Source organism: Equus asinus, chromosome 16 (genome assembly GCF_041296235.1).
Source record: "Equus asinus isolate D_3611 breed Donkey chromosome 16, EquAss-T2T_v2, whole genome shotgun sequence".
Taxonomy (NCBI): Eukaryota; Metazoa; Chordata; class Mammalia; order Perissodactyla; family Equidae; genus Equus; species Equus asinus.
Genome location: NC_091805.1, coordinates 20,659,281 through 20,680,003, shown reverse-complemented (window position 1 = coordinate 20,680,003; position 20,723 = coordinate 20,659,281). Strand labels below are relative to the sequence as shown.

At 38.1% G+C, this 20,723-nt stretch overlaps 1 protein-coding gene across 19 annotated transcripts in view; it reads left to right on the top strand.

Moving 5' to 3' along the window:
* SSX2IP (SSX family member 2 interacting protein) overlaps positions 1–20,481 on the top strand; it is a 50,416-nt gene extending 29,935 nt beyond the window's left edge. For 6 of the 19 annotated variants that reach the window (XM_070486731.1, XM_070486727.1, XM_070486730.1 and 3 more), the window contains 8 exons: positions 75–150; positions 232–409; positions 3,730–3,880; positions 5,267–5,403; positions 5,752–5,922; positions 13,059–13,173; positions 13,615–13,780; positions 17,422–20,481. In XM_070486731.1, coding sequence (XP_070342832.1) covers positions 75–150; positions 232–409; positions 3,730–3,880; positions 5,267–5,403; positions 5,752–5,922; positions 13,059–13,173; positions 13,615–13,780; positions 17,422–17,590 — 1,163 coding nt within the window. In that variant the 3' untranslated portion in view covers positions 17,591–20,481. Of the gene's footprint in view, positions 1–74; positions 151–219; positions 410–3,729; positions 3,881–5,266; positions 5,404–5,748; positions 5,923–13,058; positions 13,174–13,614; positions 13,781–17,421 lie in introns of all 19 variants that reach the window. The other 13 variants (XM_070486725.1, XM_070486720.1, XM_070486733.1 and 10 more) reach the window with 3 other exon arrangements.
* Positions 20,482–20,723: the final 242 nt, after the last annotated feature.

The following is a 20,723-nucleotide window of genomic DNA, read 5'->3' as shown; positions in this document are numbered from 1 at the left end:
TCATAGAGTGTAGTCGTTTTGAACACCCAGACGTGTATGGTAAGAACTGGTGTTGTGTGTGTTTGTGTTTGTAGCTATGGAGGTTTTAAATTATGTGGGGAGAGCTGATGGAAAAAGAGGCTCCTGGAGGACTGGTAAAACGGAAGCCAGGTAAGGACCAGTTGAAACTGAGAAATTTAAGCCGACTTTTCTTTCTATGCTGCATTTTCATACTGACAGTTTCTTTCTCAGGAATGAAGATGAAATGTATAAAATTCTCTTGAATGATTATGAATATCGCCAGAAACAAATCCTAATGGAAAATGCTGAACTTAAGAAGGTTCTTCAGCAAATGAAAAAGGAAATGATTTCTCTTCTTTCTCCCCAAAAGCAGAAACCTAGAGAAAGAGCAGATGATGGTACAGGAACTGTAAGTGTCCCTTTCCTCTCTAATGCATTCTTCGGGTTGTGGGTCCGAACAATGAAACACTAGCTAGGTGTTCCCAGTGGGGACACTGCTGGTGTTTGGACAGGACACTCACTGCTGTGCTCCAGTCACTGTGACCATCGGGAAGTGTCCCTGTGTGTTTCCAGACATGCCGTGGGACATGATGGCAATTTTCTGGGTAATTAATCAGTGCCAGGCACTGTGATAAGCACTTTATACACGTGGTCACATTTTGTTCTTATAGTAATTTGATACTTTTGATACTGTAATTATTCCCATTTTATCAATGAAGGAACCTGAGGCACAGTAGTTGGCCCGGGTTCACACATGACAGTCTGCCAGGGTTTGCTCTAAGTCTGTCTTCCTCCAAACCTCATGCTTTTAACCACTGTGCCAGATATATCCTTTAAATATTTAACTTCCATGTACTTAAGCAGGCTCTACTTTTCAGAGAGTGAAACTTTGGTTAACTTTGGAGACGAAGTAATTATTCAGTCCATAAATTTATTGAATGTACATTATGTTCTAGTCCTTGGAAAGGAAAAGCTAAATAGACTTGACTTTTTCCCTTGTCTTTGTTTGGGCTGCTGTAACAAAGTACCACAGACTGGGGGGCTTATTAACAACAGAAGTTTCTTTCTCACAGTTCTGGAGCCCAGAAGTCCAAAATCAGGTTGCCAGCAGATGCGGTGTCTGGTGAGGGCCCTCTTCTTGGCTGCAGATTGCTGACTTCTTGTTATATCCTCACATGGCAGAAAGAGGGCAAGAGAGCTCACTGGTCCCTTTTATAGGAGCACTGGTCCCATTGATCAGGGCTCCCCTCTCATGACCGAATCACCTGCCAAAGGTCCCACCTCCTAATACCATCACATAGGGGGTTAAGATTTCAATATAGGAATTTTGAGGGAATAGATGTTTAGTCCATTGCATCCCTCAAGAAGCTCTTTTTGGGGAGAGACAGGCATGTAGAAAAGTGAATTATTACACATGTCAGAGCTATAATAGGGTGCTGCAACGTGTAAAACAAAGCACTTAAGGAAGGCATCACAGAGAAAGTGACATTTGAGTTGGCTCTTAAAAAATAAGTCAGGGGGCCGGCCCTGTGACCGAGTGATTAAAGTTGTGTGCGCTCCGCTTCAGCGGCCCAGGGTTCGTGGGTTTAGATCCCGGGTGCAGACCAACTCCACTTATCAGCCGTGCTGTGGAGGTGTCTCACTACAAAGTAGAGGAAGATGGCACAGATGTTATCTCAGGGCTAATCTTCCTTAAGCAAAAAAGATGAGGATTGGCAATGGATGTTAGCTTAGGGCGAATCTTCCTCACACACAAAAAATAATAAGAAGTTGATGTTTTTGAGGTAGAAAGCATTGATGCAGGGGGCCAGTAGTATGTGCAGAGGTCTGAAGAAAACAAGTCACATAGTGGTGAAAATTCCTTTTAACTTAATTGCTTTGCATATAAGTTTAAATTCCAGATTCAAGCAAGTTCACGTTAGTGACTAAAATCTGAAAATAACAGTGTTAATGGAAAATGCTAATTACCAGCAAGTCACCAGAACTTGTTTTTTAAACCTTTATTTTAGATTATTTATTTTGTGGTATCACAAATCACTCCAACTGATAAGCCCATCCCAACTCCTGCCTTTTTTTTTTTTTATCTTCTTTAAAAAACTCTCCAGTTTGGGGCCTGCTTGACCTCTTATATTTAGTTAACCTTATCTCCCAAAGTCTGTCACTTTGGTCAGCTCTTAACATTCACCGATACCTCTCCAGGGTTAGCATAGTTCTGTTACTCCTGTGTTTCTTCAGTTTTGGGCCCAGCTGTCACCAACCTCCAAAGTGGGTAGAAAATCAAGCGCTCTTTCTCAGATAGTTAAATTTCCCCCTTCCCCATTAGTATCCTGGTGGCAGTATCCTGTATAATTCTTCACAATTCAAATGTTTAAGTTTGGAGAAATAATAATCTCTTAAGTATATTTCCTCTTTTTAAAAGATCCATTTTTCTAGATCCTTTTTCTTTTGAAATTTAAGTAATTCAACCATTCTTTTCTTTTAAGGAAAAACTTTGGAGCATTTTAGCAAGAGGAATAAGATGTAATCTTGGAATGTCTAGGTAGCATCCAAGTTTCATTTATTTATTATTTTGTTTTCTTCATTGTAGCCAAAATAGATACCCCAAATTCAAGTTAAATGGATTTTTTTGTTTTCATTTTGTGGTTTTAGAGTTTCATTCAATCTGGGAAATGTGCAGCAATTATTGTTAATTTTTTTAAATAATGGATTTGTAGTATTCTGATATGCCCTAAAATATATGGAAGAGGAGGTGTAGCTCCTGGAGGAGTCACTGGCAAGTAGCTCCAGAGGACTGATTGGCAAGGCCCAGAGTCACAGCCGCACCCTGGGCCTTCCGGGACCTGCTGCTTCTGGGAGGCTTTGACCCCTCCCAGCCCATCACTGACCTCAGACTGTCGATACAGTTCTTCACACTCAGCCGCCCTCGTTCCTGCTGGGTCTACATGTGGGAGCAGTTAGTCGACTCTTCTTTCTTTTCATCTTCTTTTTTTCCCCAGCAAGATATTTATTGTTCAAGTTAGTAAAGTATATCTGTCCACTTTCCTGGATGTTGGTAACAAATTAGGACTGTTATGTAGATGCAGATTATTATCACATTGTTTGCCTATGTTCTTTATCCTGCTTTGGTTCTGTATGCTCATATATCAGTAAAGTTTACTGCATTTCCCTATGATTTAATGTCTTGGTAGAATACAAAGAAAAATAGTCATGAGTTTTATAAAAACAATTATATGAGAAAAATAGGACTAATAGTTGCTTTTTTCTTTGGAGTTTATTTCATAGGGTTATTTAAGCAGCGTAAGATTGGAGACAAGTTGGTCTAACTTTGTCTTAGTTTTTCCTCTTGGCTGTGTGACATTGGGCAGGTTACTCCTCTCAGCCTCAGTTTCCCCACTTTGGGACATGATTTGAGGATTCATTAACATGTGAAAGCATCTCATACAACATTGGACATGTAGTGAATAACTCTCCTCTCACAGCCTCATGACTCTTGTCACTAACTTTATTCGGATTCAAATTCGGGTTTGAAGAGACCTGAATTGGGGAATTTCTGTCTTCAATATTAGTTGCTTTTTCTCAAGATATTTATGTTAAGTACTCGGTCATGTATGCTTAAGATAGAGCACAGAAAGGATTTCACTAAGTATATCTGACAATCAGTCTGATTACTACTGCTTCAGTATCTAAAGCCATTTTAAGATACTGGTCTTTCCTTTTCGTCTCTCATAGGTTCTCTCTGATGTTGAGGAAGATGCTGGGGAACTGAATAGAGAGAGTATGTGGGACCTTTCCTGTGAAACTGTGAGAGAGCAGCTTACAAACAGCATCAGGAAACAGTGGAGAATTTTGAAAAGTCATGTAGAAAAACTTGATAACCAAGGTAACTTCTGCCTAAATGCATTTCAAGTGGGTTCTGATGCTCAGTGAACTCTTCATTTTCAGTTGCTGGGAAAGCCACGTTATGGGCTCAGACTTGAAGTACTTTTAGCTCAGGGTGGTGGTTTGAAAAGCAAGAGTCTGCCTCCTCCTAGACGTGAGGTTTGAACCTCGCTGAAAAGATGCACTTTGCTCACAGAGTGTCTTTCTCTGAAAAGAGGACTCGTGTATCCATCTGCTCTGAGCACAGTGTACGGTTGAATAAAGCAAACCAAGCCCTTGCTGAATCTTGGGAATCAAGAAATATTAATCATAATGTGGTATAAATACAAACTTTTTGCTTATTCTTAGATATTTGCATATTCCTAGGTTCCCCATTTCTAAATTATTTTCAAAATAATAGATGTTCAATGCTTTTGTATCAATTAAGAAATGCATAAAGTAGAACATTCAGGTCTCTATATCATGAACATAACACTTAACAGTGTTGTGCATATCTTTCTAGACTTTTCTCTATGCATTTGCAAAATATTTATTTTAAAATATATAAAAAACAAAAATTGAGTATTATGTATTTTTTCTGCACTGTGCTTTTTTCACTTACCAGTGTATCATTTTAGATCCCATTTCCTGTCATTGTAGATAGAGATATAGCTAAGTTGATGACTGTATCCTTAATATTTTATATTTGTTAAAGTTTGCATACTTTTAAATCAAGAAAATGAAGGTTTCTGCTCAGTAAATGAAATCTACTTAAAGAAAATTTGTTCTAAATTGTCAACAATCACACACTCTGCCAGTTATCTTCAATAGTAAAGAGCAGTCAGCAAAAAGTGATTATAGTACTAAAATTAATTTACTTGGGATTTTATGGATTTCAGTCATCATTGTGTATTAGTAAATAGCAAGTATGTTTCCACTTCACTTTTGTGGAGTTTAACACCAGAGAGCAAGATTGGTAGCACTGTGTTGATGTTTGAAGAAGTGTCAAAAGAATGTGGTTTATGAAAACTGTTTTTCTCTTCTGTAAATGTAGATTGTCCATTTTTAATTAGGACATAATTTTGAATAAATAGACTAGAAATATTGACAGTAGAGTATTTGTAAGGATATCATTGAATACAAAAATAGTACGAATTTATAGTTGTCATGAAATCCTTATAGCTGCTTTGCTTTTTAAAATTTTTCCATGTTAAAAGAATATAAATTTAATTTTCTTATAGTTGATGAAATTTTTAAAGGGCAAAGGAAATAACTGCCTTTTAGAAAACCTATGAGATTCCAGAAAGATAAAAGTTCTAGGAGCCTTGATTTTTAAATATATGTCCCCAAACACCGTAAACCAGATGGTAGCTGTAATACTTATGTGAAATTACTGGTTTTGTGTTAGTTTCAAAGGTACACCTAGAAGGTTTTAATGATGAAGATGTAATCTCACGACAAGACCATGAGCAAGAAACTGAGAAGCTCGAGTTAGAAATTCAGCAGTGTAAAGAGATGATTAAAACCCAGCAGCAGCTTCTACAGGTAAATGTTAGTTACCTTTCAGAGCTGTTCCCCTGAGAAGGGCCAGAATTTTACTGACTCTCACTAGACTTTTATTCCTTTATTTCATAAGATCTGTAGTATTTGACATTTTTCTGATCCAAACTAAGTTCTCTGCTTGCTAACAGATGGATCTCATGCCATTCCTTAGGCTGCGCTTTACTTAGAGTAGGAGCTTTTGGGAAATGGGACTCCTCAGTGGGCTTTCTGATTCTTCCTCATTTCTGTCCTTCCCCTAAAGTTCGACCTGCCTTCCCTTGCTTTCATTTCACGTTGTTGGAGTGGTGCTGGGACCCTCTGGAACTGACTATGTTTTAAATTTAATAGCAGCAGCTTGCTACTGCATGTGATGATGATACCACTTCACTGCTGCGAGACTGCTATTTGTTGGAAGAAAAGGAACGCCTCAAAGAAGAATGGTCCTTATTTAAAGAGCAAAAAAAGAATTTTGAGAAAGAGAGACGAAGCTTTACAGAAGCCGCTATTCGGCTAGGATTGGAGGTATTTTAGACAATTCGCTTTCCCCGTAGAGCTTTCAAGAATCGTGGGGAGGTCTCAGTAGAATGCGTCTAAGTTCTGCTTTTCATTGTTTTTTTGCTACCTATTTTTTTCTGAAGAATTTTACCAGTGATCTCATTCGTAACTTGAAATAGGGGGGTGCTAAGCACATGAACTGTGGAAATCTTTACGAGATTTGGGACTTGAACATTTTTTTGAAAAAAATACCTATAAGCATTCATTCCCTTTGGGATTGGCTTTCTACTGTTAAGTGTTTAGCTTCATACCAGAGAGCTTTCAGGCATCTGTCGTCTACCCATTGTTGCTAGGTGTAGTGTCAGAAGACAGTGCAGCCAAGAGCATGTTTGATGTTTAAGAAAAAACAAAGTATAGTACAAAGTAAGAGTCCATGCCCATCGCCGTGTCCCTCACCCAGGATGTATGTATGCCTTCACAGTGAACAGTTTGGATTGTCGTGTATACACTTCTGCAGCTTGCTGGGGTTTTTTTTTTCCTGCTTTTTGCTCCCCAAATTCCCCCAGTACATAGTTGTATATTTTAGTTGTGGGTCCTTCTAGTTGTGGCACGTGGGACTCTGCCTCAACATGGCCTAATGAGCGGTGCCATGTCCGCACCCAGGACCCGAACCCTGGGCCACCGCAGCAGAGCATGCAAACTTAACCACTCGGCCACGGGGCCAGCCCCAGCAGCTTGCTTTTTTAGTTAGCAGTGTATTACCTGCATGGTTCCCTTTCAAAAGTAATGTCTGAACATGGTTTAAAAAGTAAACTCAACCCTAACAAAAAGATAGAAAGTGAGAAAATACCCTCCATTCTTATTTCCAGTTTCATTCCTCAGAGGTAACCACTGTTAGAAATTTCTTTTTTTGTTCTTCTGGAAAGTACTATTTTAGCGTTAGTCCAACCTGTGTTTCTTTTTTATTTTTTTCATTTATTTACTTTGTTTTTTGAAATTTCAGTTGTACATTATTTTTGTCACTCACCGTATAAATGCACCCCTTCACCCCTTGTGCCCACCCCAACCTCCTTCCCCTCTGGTAACCACTAAATTGTTCTCTTTGTCCATCTGTCTGTTTATCTTCCACACATGAGTGAAATGATGTGTTGTTTTTCTTTCTCACTCTGGATTGTTTCACTTAACATGATAGCCTCATGGTCCACCCATGTTGTTGCAAATGGCACAATATTGTCTTTTTTATGACTGAGTTGTATTCCATTGTGTGTGTGTGTGTGTGTGTGTGTGTATGTATATATATATATATATATATATATATACACACACACACACCACATCTTCTTTACCCAGTCATCAGTCAGTGGGTACTTGGGTTGCTTCCATGTCTTGGCTGTGGTGAATAATGCTGCAATGAACATAGGGGTGCATAAGTCTCTGAATTGTTGATTTCATGTTCTTTTGATAAGTACCCAATAGTGGGATAGCCGAGTCATGTGGTATTTCCATTTTTAATTTGTTGAGAAATCTCCATACTGTCTTCCATAATGGCTGCACCAGTTTACATTCCCACCAGCAGTGTATGAGAGTTTCCTTTTCTCCACATCCTATTTTTTGTCTTAGTGATTATAGCCATTCTAAGAGGTGTAAGGTGATATCTTAGTGTAGTTTTGATTTGCATTTCCCTGATAATCAGTGATGTTAAACATTTTGTCATGTGCCTATTGGCCATATGTATGTCTTCTTTGGAAAAATGTCGGTTCGTATCCTCTGGCCATTTTTTGATCGGGTTGTTTGTTTTTTTGTTGTTCACTTATGTGAGTCCTTTGTGTATTTTGGAGATGAACCCTTTGTCGGACACAGGATTTGTAAATGTTTTCTCCTAGTTGGTGGGTTGCCTTTTCGTTTTGTTCTTGGTTTCCTCTGCCTTGAGGAGCTCTTTGTTCTGATGAAGTCCCACTTGTTTATGTTTTCTTTTGTTTCCCTTACCTGAGTAGACATGGTATTCGAAAAGATCCTTCTCAGACCAATGTCGAAGAGTGTACAGCCTATATTTTCTTCTAGGAGTTTTGTGGTTTCAGTCTTACCTTCAAGTCTTTGATCCATTTTGAGTTAATTTTTGTGTATGGTGAAAGATAATGGTCTACTTTCATTCTTTTGCATGTGGCTGTCCAGTTTTCCCAAAACCATTTATTGAAGAGACTTTCCTTTCTCCATTGTATGTTCTTGGCTCCTTTGTCAAAGATTAGCTGTCCATAGATGTGTGGTTTTATTTCTGGGCCTTCAGTTCTGTTCCATTGGTCTGTTTGTCTGTTTTTGTACCAGTACCACGCTCTTTTGATTACTCTAGCTTTGTAGTTTATTTTGAAGTCAGGGATTGTGATTCCTCCAACTTTGTTCTTTTTCTCTCAGGATTGCTTTAGCTATTTGGGGCCTTTTGTTGCCCCATATGAATTTTAGGATTCTTTGTTATATTTCTGTGAAGAATGCCATTGGGATTCTGATTGAGATTGTATTGAATATGTAGATTGCTTTAGGTAGTATGGACATTTTAACTATATTTATTCTTCCAATCCATGTGCATGGAATATCTTTCCATTTCTTTATGTCATCATCAATTTCTCTCAATAATGTTTTATACTTTTCATTGTATGTCCTTCACCTCCTTGGTTAAATTTATTCCTAGATATTTTATGCCTTTTCTACAATTGTAAATGGGATTGTATTCTTGAGTTCTCTTTCTGTTAGTTCATCATTAGGGTATGGAAATGCAACTGATTTTTGTAAGTTGATTTTGTACCCTGCAACTTGGCTGTACTTGTTGATTATTTCTAATAGTTTTCTGATGGATTCTTTTGGGTTTTCTATATATAAAATAATGTTGTCTCCAAACAGCAGAAGTTTCATTTCTTCATTGCCTATTTGGACTCCTTTTATTTCTTTTTCTTGCCTAATTGCTCTGGCCAAAACCTCTGGTACTATGTTGAGTAAGAGTGGTCAGAGTTGGTGCCCTTGCCTTATTCCTGTTCTCAGTGGGATGGCCTTCAGTTTTTCCCCGTTGAGTATGATGTTGGCTGTGGGTTTGTCGTATGTGGCCTTTATTATGTTGAGGTACTTTCCTTTTTATACCCATTTTATTGAGAGTTTTTATCATAAATGGATGTTGGATCTTGTCAAATGCTTTGTCTGTGTCTATTGAGATGATCATGTAGTTTTTATATCTCATTTTATTAATGTGGTGTATCACATTGATTTGCAGATGTTGAACCATCCCTGTGTCCCTGGTATAAATCCCACTTGATCATGGTGTGTGATCTTTTTAATGTATTGCTGTATTCAATTTGCCAATAATTTGAGGATTTTTGCATCTATGTTCATCAGCAGTATTGGCCTGTAAGTTTCCTTTCTTGTGTTGTCCTTGTCTGTCTTTGGGATCAGGGTGATGTTGGCCTTGTAGAATGTGTTAGGAAGTGTTCCGTCTTCCTCAGTTTTTTGGAATAGTTTGAGAAGGATAGGTGTTAAATCTTCTTTGAATGTTTGGTAGAATTCTCCAGAGCAGCCATCTGGTTCTGGACTTTATTTTTTTGGGAAGTTTCAGATTCTCTATTTCTTCTTGGTTCAGTTTGGGAGGTTGTATGAGTCTAAGAATTTATCCGTATCTTCTAGATTGTCCAGTTTGTTAGCATATAGTTTTTCATAGTATTCTCTTATAATCCTTTGTATTTCTGTGGTATCTGTTGTAATTGCTCCTCTTTCATTTTTAATTTTATTTATTTAAGCCTTCTCTCTTTTTTTCTTAGTGAGTTAGCTAAGGGTTTGTCAATTTAGAGCTGCTTCTTTGAGAAGATAAACTTTGTTTCATTGATCCTTTCTACTGGATTTTTTGTTTGTTTCAATTTCTTTTATTTATCCTGTAATGTTTATTATTTCCCTTCTGCTGATTTTGGGCTTTGTTGTTCTTTTTCTAATTCTGTTAGGTCTAGTTTAAGATTGCTTATTTGAGATTTTTCTCAATTTGTTAAGGTGAGCCTGTATTGCTAAGAATTTCCTTGTTAGGACAACTTTTGCTGCATCCCATATGAGTTGGTATGGTGTATTTTCACTCTTATTTGTCTCAAGATATTTTTGTATTTCTTCTTTAATTTCTTCAATGATCCATTGGTTGTTCAGTAGCATGTTGTTTAGTTTCTACATATTTGTTACTTTCCTGGCTTTTTTCTTACAGTTGATTTCTAGTTTCCTAGCATCATGTTTGGAAAAGGTGTTTGATATGATTTCAGTCTTAAATTTATCGAGGCTTGCCTTATTTCTCAACATACGGTCTGTCCTTGAGAATGTTCCACGTGCACTTGAGCTGTGTATTCTGTCTGCTGTGATCTGTGGCTCGCTGACTTACGGCTGCTGCTTTTGTATCTGCGAGGGTGCTCTGGCCAACAGGCTGAGCTGGAGTGCCGGGCAGGGGGAGTGGCACTTTCTTTCACTTACATGATCCCAGGGGCTTCTTGCTCTGCCCTCTCTGCTCGTCTAGGGTGGTGGCTTGATGGAGACACCCCCACAATAGCTTAGTCTTGGTGTGGGGCTTTCCCTAGGACTGTGAGGGAACTTGGAGAGCAAAGATGTTCCCACAGAGGGCCACCCCTCCCCCCTCTACTCTCAGAGCCATTCCTGGTCCCGGGGTTGCTGCCATTCAGGAGGGAGCAGAGATTCCCCTTCCTCCTTTTACATCCTCTGGGGGGTGCAGCACCTCCACCTTCAGACACATGATGTGTGGGTCTCTCAGACGTCTTTTGTGTTGTGTGAATGTCCTCTGTTGGTTTATGAATGTCCTTTCCGCCGTATCTTAGAGGGGAGAGTCTAGGGGAAGTGCTCCCTCTGCCATGATGCTCTACCTGTTTTTCTTGATACCAGTCTCTTGATTGCCACTCTGAAAGATAAGGCATTTAGTGTCCTTATCAGACTTGCCATCTACTCTCTTCCACATCTCCATCTGATTTTCATAATATTATTACTTTTTTAAACTACTTTTTAAAAAGCCGTTTCTTCTGGTTGACCTTTTATACTTTAAGTAAAATGTTTAATGCTTCCACTTCATGTTTACCCACCTTCCGACAGTATCAGTTTATCCCTCAGTGAAAGCTGCAGACATTCCTAGACTTGCCTTGCTCCACTTTGGCTTCCTTGTCTTTGTCTGTGATGATATATTTCACTGTCCAGTGTTATCACGTGTAGATTCTGTCCTGTAATGTAATCCAGGTGTAAGTACTTTGTCTAAGTTTGAGACATAAAAATTGAAGACCAGGAAAAAACATTGGTAACATCACGATTATGTAAGTATTATTCATTCTACAACCAAGGAATATGTTTGGACACATAGAAAATATTCTGTTATTAAGCCTTTGTCACTTGGAAGAGAATCTTCCAAGTATCACTATGTTGTGAATTCTTTCACTTTCTTCATAACTTCCTTTATGATTTCCTGAATCAGATTCAGCTGCTATTTTTCTTATTTCTCATGTTATTCTTTCTTGGCTTCCCTTTTCACTTTGCTGTATTACCTTCTTAGTAATTTTTTCATTAGTAGTGTGTGAGTGAAAAATATTCTGAATTCTGGAATATCCAAAAAATATATTCATACTTGATTGGTTTGGCTGGATATGAAATTTAGGTTTCAACTTTTTCCCTCAAAACTTTGTTATTCCATTTCTTCTAGTGTTTGATTTTGTTAATGAGAAGCCTGATTATAATATAATCTACATTACTTTGTAGATACCTTGTTTTATTTTTTCGCCTTCTCTGGAAGCTTTTGGAATTTTGTATTCTTAAAGTTCCAAAATGTTACCAGTATACATGTAGGTAGCTTCTTGTAGCCTGAAGACACTTTTCTTCAATATGGGGATATGTTCTTCCATTCTGTATTTTTGTCCTTCTTTGACTTCTCTCACATTCTGTAACTTCTGTTAGACAATTTGGCCTTGTGACTAAATCTATAGATTGACTTTATCTTGTGAATTTGGGGATCTTCTCTTACCTGTGTCTTGTTCATCACCAGCCTGGTATTCAGCAGGGTCAGTTTTATTATTCATTTCATCCACTGAGTTTTTATTTCAGAATTTATCTTTTAAATTTTCTAATGTCGTTTTATTTTTCTTTGTATAGCACTATATTATTTTATAGATTTTCATAAATCTAATAATTTATGTTACAGTTTTTAAAAAAGATTTCTTCTATCTTGAACTGTTATCCATGGTCAGTTCTCTTTATTTATCTTGGTCTTTTTTCTCTTACACTATTAGTTTTCTTCAAATTCTGGTAATGCATGATTTTGTGTTAATATTTATGAATGAGAGACCATATGTTGGTTATTTTAAGTGGCTGACATGGATTTTCTCCACAGTTATGGAAGTCTGTTTCATCATTAGCTATCTTCCTCAGGAAACAAAAACAGTTTGCACCAGTATTTTCTCCTCTTATGGGGTCACTTCTGCTTCTGAGCAATATCCCCTACCTGCTCCAAGAGCCACTCTTGCTCCTTTGTGTGCCACTCCCAGCTCACTGCATGAGAATCTGTCTGCCTGTGGTCACTGGGGGCGCTAGGGTCAGTGAAGGATGGGAAGGAGGGATGAGACACTCGGTGGGTGCGGGAGAGTTTAGTTCAGGGTTCGTCAGCTGTTCAGCAGGGGAAGGTGTGGCATGTGCCCTCTCGTGGATCAGTGGTGGTGGCTGCTCTCGCTGCTAGATGGTTGGAGGATGAGAGCCATGCTTGATGAAGCCATATCTCCTTTTTTTCGAATGATTACAGTGGGGTATTTTTCTGTTGTTTGTAGTTTTATATTTACAATGTTCTCTATGTTCAAAGGTTATGTTAAGATTCTGTATATTTAAAAGTTCTGCTAATATGCTATATTTTAGTGCATTTTTCATTTGAATGTGTTCAGAATTGATATGAAAATAGTGATTAGTTGGTTTATTAGGTGAAAAGGGTGAATTTTTATTGAAGCATAATTTTCTTAAATTTTTCTTAGTTTTCTAGGTTAATTCATTTGACTTCAGAAATATATCTGATAGCCAGAAAGCACACACAAATAGCTAGAGAAATCATGTGAAATGGCAACTCTGTGAATGTTGAAATATTGATCAGTGTTTCTCTGGTTTGCTTGTTATGGTAGAGAAAGGCATTTGAAGAAGAAAGAGCCAGTTGGTTAAAGCAACAGTTTTTAAATATGACTACCTTTGACCACCAGAACTCAGAAAATGTGAAACTTTTCAGTGCCTTCTCAGGAAGTGAGTACTTCTTAAACTCTTCAATCTGAAAATGCATGTAAATAAAATACTGTAAATTATTAATGTAAAACTTGAGATCACCAGTAAGTGTTCTCTAATTGGAACTAAAAAATCAACTTTAATATTTTATTTGCTGTAGTCACAATGGGAATGACAGGAGGACTATGCATACCAGAAACAACTTTTGTTGTTAATGTAATAATATCAAGTTTTTGAAAATTCGGTCTGGAAATACTTTTAAACCTACATCCTTCTAAATGTGAAATATGCATAACAAAGATCACCAGATTAGCTAGACGCGAGTCATCGGGCTAGAGTGGATACTCAGATTAGTTGGTTCCATCTCATACCTCCCTCAGAACCGCGAATGAAGCATCCTAGTTAGTTACCTTCACTATATTTAATACCTCACTGTGTGTACTGCCTTTTTTTTTTAAACAGGTTCTGATCGGGACAATCTTACAGTGCACTCGAGGCCACAGCAGAAGAAGCCTCACAGTGTGTCTAATGGGTCTCCAGCTTGCACATCCAAACTTACGAAATCTCTTCCCGCTTCTCCTTCTACTTCAGACTTTTGCCAGACACGTTCCTGTGTGTCTGAACATAGGTATTGGTCTCTGGATGGTCTTCTCACATATTTGGAAAATCGCTAGAGTTGTGTTGCTGAGGAAAGTCGGCACGTCGGTAGTGTCAGGAACCAGAGGGGTTTTGGAGAGGAATTCAGTAGATCAAGGCATTCATTTTACTAATGTTTCTCGGGTGTCTGTATATACACACACCTGCTGGGTGCTGGAATATATATGATAGTGAACAAGGTAGATGGTTCCTGTCTTATGGGACCTGGATCATGTAATGTGATTCCTTTTATTTAACACCTGAAATACAACTTAAAATGTAGTCTTATTTAGAGGAATCACTTAATATTTTGAGTAATTTATACTTTTATTAAATAGAAGGATACTGTTTTGACAGTTTTTGAAGAGTACTTATTTCAGAGTTTCTTTTGATGCCCATTTTCCTGATGTCGAAGGGCAAAGAACTCTAAAAAGCCTTCTCATCTTCACTGTTGAGGAGGATATGTGCCCAAGAATGACAGGGTAAAAAAAGTGGCCCTTCACCCCCAGGAAACCCATATTGCTATTAATTGCCTCATTTGGGTATTTTCCTCTGTCTCAAGTTGTTAAATCATGTTCTCAAGTATAATATCAATGCTGTATGTCAGAGCCTATTGTAAGATTTCATTTGAACTAAGTAGATAGAGAGAGGGACAGAAAAGAGCGTCAGACTACGTTGGCAGTGTGGTGGTCTCTTCCTCTTGAGTAGGAGACGGGCCTGGGGGCCTGCGGGCTGGCAGGCGCCTCAGAAAGCGGGAGTCGGGCTGCAGCACACTTGGCCTGCGGTTGTGAGAGACTGGTGTGGAGCCAAGTGTTGAAGAGCCAGCTAGCCCTTGGACCAAGAATTGTTAAATAGGTGAACTTGAAAACAAAAATATGAAGCTTTTGAAAAGGACGAAACACTATAGTTGACTTTCAAAAAGATTAGGACTCAAAGTAAACTTTGAGCGGGCAAAAGAGAGCTGGGGAAGAGCCCTCTGAGGAAGTGTAGGGCCCCTGAGCTGGAACACTGGCAGTTTGTGGATGGTGAGTGTGCTTAGTGAGCAAGACCACAAAGGGAGAAGTCAGGGTAGAGGGTGGGCGGGGGCCATGTCCTACAGGCCCTGGGTGAGGAGACGGGGGTTAAAACTTTGTGAAAGTTCAAGTATATACAGATGTGGAGAGAATAAGGTCATGAACCCCTGTGTACCCATCATCCAGGTTCAGCAGGTATCAACTTGTGACAGTGGTGTTCATATGTAACCCCGCACACACTTGAGATTTCATTGATAAAACATTTTAGTCTATTTGTAGGTGAGATAGTGTTCTAGGGCGATGGGAAAGCATTGCAGACTTTTAAGCAGGAGTGTGAAAAAAAATCAGAGTTTTAAAAAAATTATTTTATTATGTGGAAACAGATTGTAGGAGCCAGTAATATAAGCCAGGACATCCAGAAGGAGGCATGAGTGGAGTTGAGGTGAGAGAGGATGGTAATTTGGACCAGGGTCATAACACGAGGATAGAAATGCTTGAATTTGGGATATATTTTGCAGTTTTGCAAATAGATTGACTCATAGGGTCAAAGTTCATTTATAATCAAAAGATATTCTAAGCTCAGAGTATTTTCTTACACAAAATGTTATTAAACCTTTAATTTTGACCAATCCGAACTATCTATATAGCTGTAGACACGAATTCTAGTCTCTATTTACACGTACCGCATTCTGAATCTGAACATAGCGTAGTTGCTGCAATTATGTCTTTACAGTTTTTACTTTTTTACCTAATTAGTATTATACATAAATATCCTTGAAGACGTTGTTTTGTGTTTAATAAAGATAAAAAGTCTAACATTTAGTACATCCATCAAAAGATGTTACAAGATTGTGTCAATATATGTAAAGCACGTAAAAGCAGTACTTAGTCCATTATAAACCTTTAGTAACGGCGATAAAAATATCTGTGAACATAAATGGATTATAAAAATGCTACTGTGTTTCCTTCCTTCTGAGGGCTGCACTAAACAGCGTCAGTGGCATAGAAACAGAATTTGGGAGCGTTGAGACACTCCATTAAGGTATTCACAGTGGCCTCTGAAGCTAAGGCAAACCTAGAAAAGAGTTGTATAAGTAGTCATCAGGAGAGAAGCTGCGAAGCACCTTGGATCTGGGTTTCTAATGAGATTATAACAAAATAATTAGGAGTATTCCTAGCTAATTTCCACAACGACGTGCTCATTTCTCCTTCACTATAGAATGGGATTTTACAGAAAGGCTGTCTGGATTCCATGCAGAGCAACTCCAACTCGTATCCTAAGTTACTAAAGGAACTTAGTCGATCACTGATTTCATCTCATCTGAGAAGGCAGGGATTCTGAGGGTTGAATTATAAGCAAGTTCCTTTTTTTTTTTTAAGTACTGGCAAATAAGTGTAAGTAAAATTTTTAGGGACCTGTGGCTGAGTGGTTAAGTTTGTGTGCTCTGCTTTGGCGGCCCAGGGTTTTGCCGGTTGGGATTGTGGGGATCGTGGGCCAGACATGGCACTGCTCGTCAGGCCATGCTGAGGTGGCATCCCACATAGCAGAACCAGAAGAACCTACAACTAGAATATACAACTATGTACTGGGGGGCTTTGGGGAGAGGAATGAAGAAGAAAAAGAAGATTGGCAACAGATGTTAGCTCAGGTGCCAATCTTTTAAAAAAACTTTAAAAAAAAATGTTTTAATTGTTTTGGTTTAGATTTTTAGAATTAAAGCAACTTAATGTTTTTTTAGGATTCACATTAATGAGGTTGAGATAATAAAGTCACAAAAAATTGTACATTTACGAAAAAAGGTTTTTGTGAAAAAATGGTGTAAGATATTCATTTGATAAAAATGTGTTGTTCACTGGCTTAATCCCACAGATTTGAAAGTAATCATTTCACCAGATTTCTGTTTCGAGGCCGGTTGTGAGCATAGCTCTCAGATTGTATTGCTGAAGGGAGGAGCTGTGTCTCCGTTCAGATGCTGAGGTGGTTTTTGCCTGACACTTGAGTTCATTGAGCGCTGTTGTAAGAGCTGGATGTGTGTAATTCCTCTCGGTCCTCCCACCCCCACCCTACGAGATGGGTACTATTAGTATTTCCGTTTCACAACTGGGGAAACTGAAAAACAGGGAGGTTTAACTTGTCAAAGTGACATAGTAAGTGGTCCAGCTGGGCTATGAACCTAAACCATCTGACTTCAGGGTCTGGACTGAGAAGCACTTTTGTAGGCACTCAGTAACTATCTGTATGGATGAATGGATGGATAGCTGACAGCACACATGAACAGATGGAAACAGTAAGGAAAGAAACCAGAGAGATTAGAAAATGGTGGCAGAGAGATGGGGATATGGGAAACCCACGTGTTTGTATCTACCTTGGGCTTCATTTGGGCAGAGTGCTTCAGAATAGATTAAAGAGATAAATAAGCAGATGGATAAATAGATGGACAGATAAGATGAAAGTGATAAATTAGGCCTTTCTGAAATACTTGTTTATTCTTGATCTGTATGTCCTCAAAATTTACTTAGCATGGGACAAGGGAATAATCACACTTTACACATTCAGGCATACCTAACATATAAAAGGAGGAGGAGATGATTATTAAGATCTGCCCTTCTTTCCCAACAGTTCAATCAACGTGCTGAATATATCTCCTGAAGAATCTAAACCAAATCAGGTTGGAAGAGAATGTACAAATCCGAAATGGAGCGTGGCATCCAGACCTGGGGCACAGGAAGGTTGCTATAGCGGATGCTCCGTGACCTGCACAAATTCTCATGTAGAAAAAGATGACTGACCTTAGACATGTGGACTGGAATCTTTTTCATTAACATGTTCATCACATGTCACATCTAAGTTGAAACAGGATGTGTCATAAAGTCAATCATCCAGAAATATAAGATGGTCTGAGTTCTTTGTCTGGACTTCCCTGTTCCTCCCCCAAAGAGCTAAAATGTTAAATCTATTTAAAAGGATATAAAAGCTTTGGATATGTATTTTTAGTAACAGAAGCATCTGGTTCTGCGAATAAAGGAATGTATAGATGTTTGGATGGAAACAAAAGCACTAGAATGAGTTTCCTCTTATGGCCATGAAAATAGCACTTTTAGGAAACTGATTATTGTAAATGTTTAATTTTGTTTCATATGTAGTTGGCATTGAAAGTTTAGCCTTTACTTGAATGTACACTGTAGATTTTTAACAAAGCAAGTTCTATATTTATTATGTTTAGTGTGATTTGAAATTTCCTCTTTCATATGTTTTAAATAAAGTGAAATTTATGTATGTTTTGTACATAGATATACATGATTATGTTTAAGAGGCTTTAAGATTTAAAAATTTTACACATCCATAATTATAGTATTTCATGCCAATTTTTTTTAGCAATATTCTGTTTACAGATGTTTTAGAACCATGTTACGTTTAAGAATTTTTGAACCCATCTGAGCAATAAATCCTCAAAAGCTATTCCATGAAACTGAATTCTTTATATAATTGACATTACTAACATTACACTTTTGAGATTTCTACATCATTAGAAATGAGCATTTTTATTTTGTATATGTAGGATATAATTTTTCAAAGGACTTTTGATTATAGGGTAATAGCGCTAAGACATCAAAAGTACCTTTGAATAAAGCAATTTAAGAAAATGGGTTTAAGATATTTGGATGATAGAAGATAGCAAGATATTTAAGATATTTGGATGGTGATATTTCCTTTACCAGATGGCTACACCATAACACCTGTACCAGCTGGGCTTTGTATAGTTGCCAATAATTTTTAATTTTTCAGTGAGGTATTTGCCACTAATGATAAGGAAATCTGACCGTGTAAAAACATCCAATTTTACAATCCAGATCCTATGATACTCTGGACAGACTGTGTCATTTCATTTTCAGAACTGATTGCATGTTTCTTCGTGTGTGTTGTTGTTGTTGACAGTAATAAGAAATGCAGTCCCAGGATTTTCATCAAAAAGCTTTAAGTGCCTGACCTTGTTTGTCTCTGTACATAACGCCTCCACAGATCCAGTCCGTGCTGGGTGTTGTAATTTAGCCCATCTGCCTTCCCATTTTCTAGCAGTTCGACCACTCAACATTTACCCTGTGTGGCTGCTCCGTTTACATTTGTCATATACAAGTCTATTTTTGTCACCTGTTCACTGTATAACTCTCTGGGATTGTGTAGCAGCAGCCATTTTTTCAGGGGTGTTAGGATGTCGAGTATCTTCTAAGATATTAATGAACTCATAACAAAGTAACCACATTTATAGTCTCAGAAAGCTGGCTCTTGAGCAAAAGCAAATTAGTCACTACCTTCAGCTTGATGCATGCTCACTTCTTTACTGTTTAAAATATTAGAAATGACACAGAATTTCAGAGTGCCATATTGCAAAGGAAGAAACCGCTGGGATAGAATTCTTTTGCTATTGAGCAATAATGTGATCAAAGGCAATCAGAAATTTTTGAAAGTAGTCCATGATACATTTGTCAAAAATTGGTTTTTTTTCAGGGGTTTCCATGATATACTTTGCCAGAAACAAGCATTTTAATTCTTAAAGTGAATCTCTTACTTTAGGGGATGTTGCATTCCATGACAATGGATTTCTACAAAGCAGCATCTGGTTTTCATTGTGTTTCCATTTTAATGTTGGTTGAATTCTCACGTTGGAAAGAAAAGTTCCTTGAGACTTGACTTTGAAATCTAAGGTGTGAAAGAAACAGTAAAGTGAAAGCCAGGTTCATTGTACTTTTGATGAAAGTCTGCATAGATTTGCTAGAAGTTGTGTTTTACCAACAGCGTCAGTTTTGCTTTACTGTACATTCCAACTCCGCACTGACTCCCAGTCACGCCAGACTTCCCAGGATGTTGGAATGGCTTCCGTGCTGGAAAACTCCACATGTGAAACTCCTGGGCTTTTATTTCCCTTCCCTTTCTAGGTATTTGCAGTGTGCTGATAATCCAGCTGTGCTGCTGTCTTCAGTTTAGCCCTGATTAGATGATGGTACCACAGTGTCCTTTAGCTTCAAAGTCCTCCTGATAATCTTAAACATCTTCTTGTTTATTAATATGTAAAGCTGAAGTATTTTGTACCTCAAGTTTATTTTTACATGGCATATCCATTTGGAATTTTCAAAGCATAAAATTGGCAAAGAAAATTTAAGATAATTTTATTTCCTATTCAAATTTTTGTATCTTCAATTTATGGTGATGAGAAACTTAATAGAAGAATAATCATACCAGAAAATTAAAATTTAGTAAGTAGACATTTTCTTGTAGAAGCAATGTATGAAATGTTTGGATTCACAGTCCACAGCAGATTATTTTCCTCATGGTATAATTAACATAGTGTTGTGACTAGAGTTCTATACTTCCTACCTTTGCTTACCAGACTTGTTCACAGGCTTGTGGTAACACAGTTTTTGTGGGAAAACACATTCCATGGTGCATGAAGAGAAGGAGAGCGCCCTGGAGTCCAGTCTTCACCTCCCCGTGGAGCATCTGAAAACCCCTGGAGGCCAGGAGGGGCCTGCCTGGGACGCTGCGAGCTAGCAAGCCCATGTGTGATTGCCCTGTTGTAAAAATCTTCAAAATATGTTGCCTAATGTAAATCATGCTCTTGTTTCTAGATTGGATTCAAAGTAAATATCGGTCATGGAAGTCTAGTAAATATACTTTTCCCTATGTTTGTCCTTAATTTTGTTCAATCTTTTGATAAGCGTTTATAAAGTACCTGCTGTATTTCAGAGCTTATTACTACATTTAGTCACTGGGGATAGAAGGCAGCCAGGTACACCCCCTACCCCGAAAGGCTCTGAGTTGGGTGGACGACCAGCTGTATAAACCTAAACTGTAATTAACAATGGTAAATGCTATTCAGACATTCACTCTGTCAATAAAACTTAAAGTGACTGTTCTGTTCCAGG